Below are 4,036 nucleotides of genomic sequence, written 5' to 3' on the forward strand. Positions count from 1 at the left end.
TATATATATATATATATATATATATGTAATATATATTTGTCTGTCTATCTCTCTCTCTCTCTCTCTCTACAGTATAAATCTGTTCCTACCCACATGTGTTTCTCCCCCAATGGTTTGTTAATGGCTGCAGTCTCCACTGACCGAAAGGTATGTATATTGCCATCTTCTATGCTATACACCAATTCTCATTTCTACTCTCTCTCTCCTCCATATATATATATATATATATTAAGGGCATTACTATACATAAATGCCTCACACTAGGAGGGACTCTAAAAGTCAAACTACTCTAATAAACTCATCGGTAAAATGTGTTTATTATGCATCCAGCTGTGGGAAACAAACCGAAATAGACATCGGAACTTAGTGTAGTTTTCCAGCTTGTTGGATATTGTTGAAGCATCTAAGCCATTCCAGCAGAGAAGATGGATGCATTAACTGGTGGTGGTCATGATGATGATGATGACATATACAACTCTCTTTTTTCTCTCTTTCTTCTCTGTCCAGGTTCGAATCTTCAAGTTTCTCACAGGTAAACTCTCCAAAGTGTTTGACGAGTCCCTCGAACGAGTCACAGCTGTTCAACAGGTATGTGAACCATGCAACTATTGGAGGGGTGGTGTCGTGTATTGTGTGGGGGGAGTTGTGGGGAGATGATATGTATTTTCCTGTTTCATTACATCCCTTTAGCTGGAATTCTCTCTTCGGTGTAGTAGTAGTAGTAGTAGTAGTAGTAATAGTAGAATGGGGCCATGTGCTGTAGCAGTGCGTCACTGCTTCCACCATTTGTTTGTGATTCCTTAGTCCTGGCAGGTGACATTTTTGCATCACTCAGGTGACTGCCCTCCAACCCCTGGCTCCATTTGGGTAGTCATTGCTGGTGAGGGTTTTGCCAAGGTCAGGGTGCCTAATTCTACCTCAACCTTTTTTTTTAGTCCCCTTTTGCCAACACACAGAGCAAACGCTGGGTTTATTCTTTGGCATGCCCGTCAGCACAGAACATACACATTCAATCTGTAGCCATGTAAAGTGACATTTCATTCTCCTTTGAACTCGTCAGCACAGCATAACTTGAGACACAAATTCAGCATTCTATTAAGTTAGACATTTCTTATAAAGATTAAATAGTTTAAAAGACATACTTGATTGTGTTTTTTTTTTTTCATCTGATATCATTATTTGTTCAGAGAGAGAGATTGGGGAATCTCTTAGAAGCAGCTTAAATCTTCCAGGTTAAAATACTACTTTGCATCAATATTCTGCATATTGATACAATTAATATTTTCTCAATGAACAAATTGTCCAAAAGCTTTTTTTTGGTGAATTCTTTCCCTGTGCAGACGAAGGTTTTCCCACTGCTATTTCAGATCATTCCATCTGACTCTGAAAAGCTTACAGTTGACGTTCTTCATGTTTATCTCGCCAGTTTCCCATCATTCCATCTAATTCTAATTTCTCTCTTCCAATTGTATTTCTTTTAACCATAATTTTTCTGTTTCTGTTTTCTTCTCTCCCAACCATGGCCACCTCTCCTGAAGATCAAACAACAACTTCCTAACATGGAATTTGGCCGACGTATGGCCGTGGAACGAGATTTAGAGAAATCAACCTCTTTCAGGAATTGCAACATTGGTGAGTGCTGGTGAAGGGGAGGAGGGGTGGTGGTGGTGTTTGTGATGATGATAGCTGGTGGTGGTGGTGGTGGTGGTGGTGGTAGCAATGACACTTCTGTACTTTCTATGGCTGCACTGTTCCATGCATGTGTGCGTCTATATAATTATATATTATATATATATACACACACATATACATACATACATACATATCACTGTATCAGCCAGACTGTTAGATGTTGTTATACACTGCCAGTCACAGTGCACTTCTTTGCAATGTTGTAGCTTTTGAATGATGCCAGCCTGCTGGCAAGGCGTGCAGGCCAACACTTCCCCTGAAGGGAAAGCCAGTCCATTTCAGGGTTAACCATTTACTGCACACACACACAGAATGGCCACATAGGAAGTTAACTTGGCAACTACAACGTCCAAGGATCAATCCCAGTGTGTCCCATCTCAGATAGGAGCTGTAGAGAAGCCCGCTGGTTTGATTGTACTTGAAAAGGTACATCAGCCTTGTCACATACACACTGGGTGCTGCTGCTCTTTGCTGAGAATTACATTAAGGAACTGTGGAATACTCGGCTGCTTCCAAACTAATTCAATGAGTGGGCAATTCAGTTAATTAAACAGAATTCCCTTCGTTGAAAGCAACAGAAAACCACCCTTACCCAGCCACCCCCCGTCCTCCACTGTTTAATTAACACGGTGCAATATCCCCAGTAAATTAAATAATTGAATGTTGTGTGGGGACTGGCATATCAAAGCCCCTGTGTGTCGCAAAAGGTGACTAAAAAAAAGGATGAGGTCAGGGTTTGCACTCTGACCTCGTAAAACCCTCACTGACCCTCGACTACCTGAAACCAGGCTCTGATGGGTTGGAGGGTTCAGTCACCTGAGTAGTGCACAGGTACCATCCACCTGCAGTTGTAGGGAACCACCAACAGATGATGGACACAACGATGCACTGTTACTGCACATGTCCCTGCTACCATCGTATCTCACTTTATTCTTTTCTCTTATTTCAGTTTTTGACGAAACTGGTTACTTTGTCCTCTACAGCTCTATGCTGGGTGTGAAAGGTAAGACGTCTTCTAAATCGGATTATATTTCATTGTATTTCATCTGCACAGATTTCATGGTGGAATCGGCACCATTTGTATAATTTCATCTGCACAGATTTCACCCTGTAATTTTCCAAGCACCAAAACTCTGACTTCATAGCAATATTTAAAAACAGCTCTCACCAGTCTCTCTTTTTCTCTCTCTCTTCCCATCCATCCATGACCACCACCATCCAGTGGTCAACCTCTACACCAACCAATGTATGCGCATCCTTGGAAAGCCAGAGAATGCTCGGCTGCTGCAGATCGACTTGTTGCAGGGTTCTGGTAAGCGCCACAAGGTGGCTCTGGATGCAGACATGGTTGCCGCTGACAACCCCATCATCCAGGCCCCACTGCAGGACCCCACCCTCTTCTGTACGGCCTTCAAGAAGAACCGATTCTACATGTTCACCAGACGAGAACCAGAAGACATCAAGAGGTATGTTTGTTGTTTAACCCTGGGACAATTGTGATCCATTACACCTGTGATTAAAGCTGGTCCATAAATGACCACCCTGTCTTTTATTCAGACATCCTATATCTTAGATGACATTCTTATTGTTGTTGCTGTTGCAGTCTTTTAGCCCCAGGTCTCTGCTTTAGGGTCTGCTTCGTTTTCAGATATATGATAGAATGATGATATATACCATCATCATCATCATCATCATCGTGTAACATCTGCTTTCCATGCTGGCATGGGTTGGACTGGCAAACCGGGAGGCTGCACCAGACCCCAGTCTAGTTTCATAAGGTTTCTACAGTTGAATATCCTTCCTAATGCCAACCACTCCAAAAGAGCAGTGGGTGCTTTTACGTGCCAATGATATTGGGGTCAGTCAGGTGGTACTGGCATCAGTCACGCTTGAATGGTGCTTTTTACATGCCAACAGCACAGGCGCCAGTTATGCGACACTGACATCGGCCATGACTAACTTGGCTTGATGTCACTGTCTCCATGAGGCCCAACACATGAACAGTGCTTTTTAGGTGTCACCGACACAGGTGCCAGTCAGATGGCACTGACATCGGTCACGACTACGATTTCACTCGGTTCAACAGGTCTCCGCAAGCCCAGTGTATCGGCCAACAATTGGAGGGTGCTTTTAAACGGGCCAGTTATGCGACATTGGCACTGGCCACAACTACAATCTCACTTGGCTTACTGGGTCTTCTCAAGTACAGCATATCTCCAAAGGTCTTGGTTGGTGGGACTGAACCCGGAACCATGTGGTTGGTAAGCAAGCTACTTACCACACAGCCACTCCTGCGCCTATTTGCACATAATATACACACCTCATATATATATATGTATATATA

General features: G+C 43.1%; 1 protein-coding gene across 1 annotated transcript in view; it reads left to right on the forward strand.

Moving 5' to 3' along the window:
* Nucleotides 1–4,036, forward strand: part of LOC106873333 (peptidylprolyl isomerase domain and WD repeat-containing protein 1) — a 29,708-nt gene that overhangs the window by 21,603 nt on the left and 4,069 nt on the right. The window contains exons 9-13 of the mRNA XM_014920658.2: nt 73–147; nt 508–588; nt 1,539–1,632; nt 2,642–2,695; nt 2,915–3,163. Coding sequence (XP_014776144.1) covers nt 73–147; nt 508–588; nt 1,539–1,632; nt 2,642–2,695; nt 2,915–3,163 — 553 coding nt within the window. The remainder of the gene's footprint in view (nt 1–72; nt 148–507; nt 589–1,538; nt 1,633–2,641; nt 2,696–2,914; nt 3,164–4,036) is intronic.

The sequence above is a fragment of the Octopus bimaculoides genome, chromosome 28 (assembly GCF_001194135.2).
Source record: "Octopus bimaculoides isolate UCB-OBI-ISO-001 chromosome 28, ASM119413v2, whole genome shotgun sequence".
In the NCBI taxonomy this organism is placed as follows: Eukaryota; Metazoa; Mollusca; class Cephalopoda; order Octopoda; family Octopodidae; genus Octopus; species Octopus bimaculoides.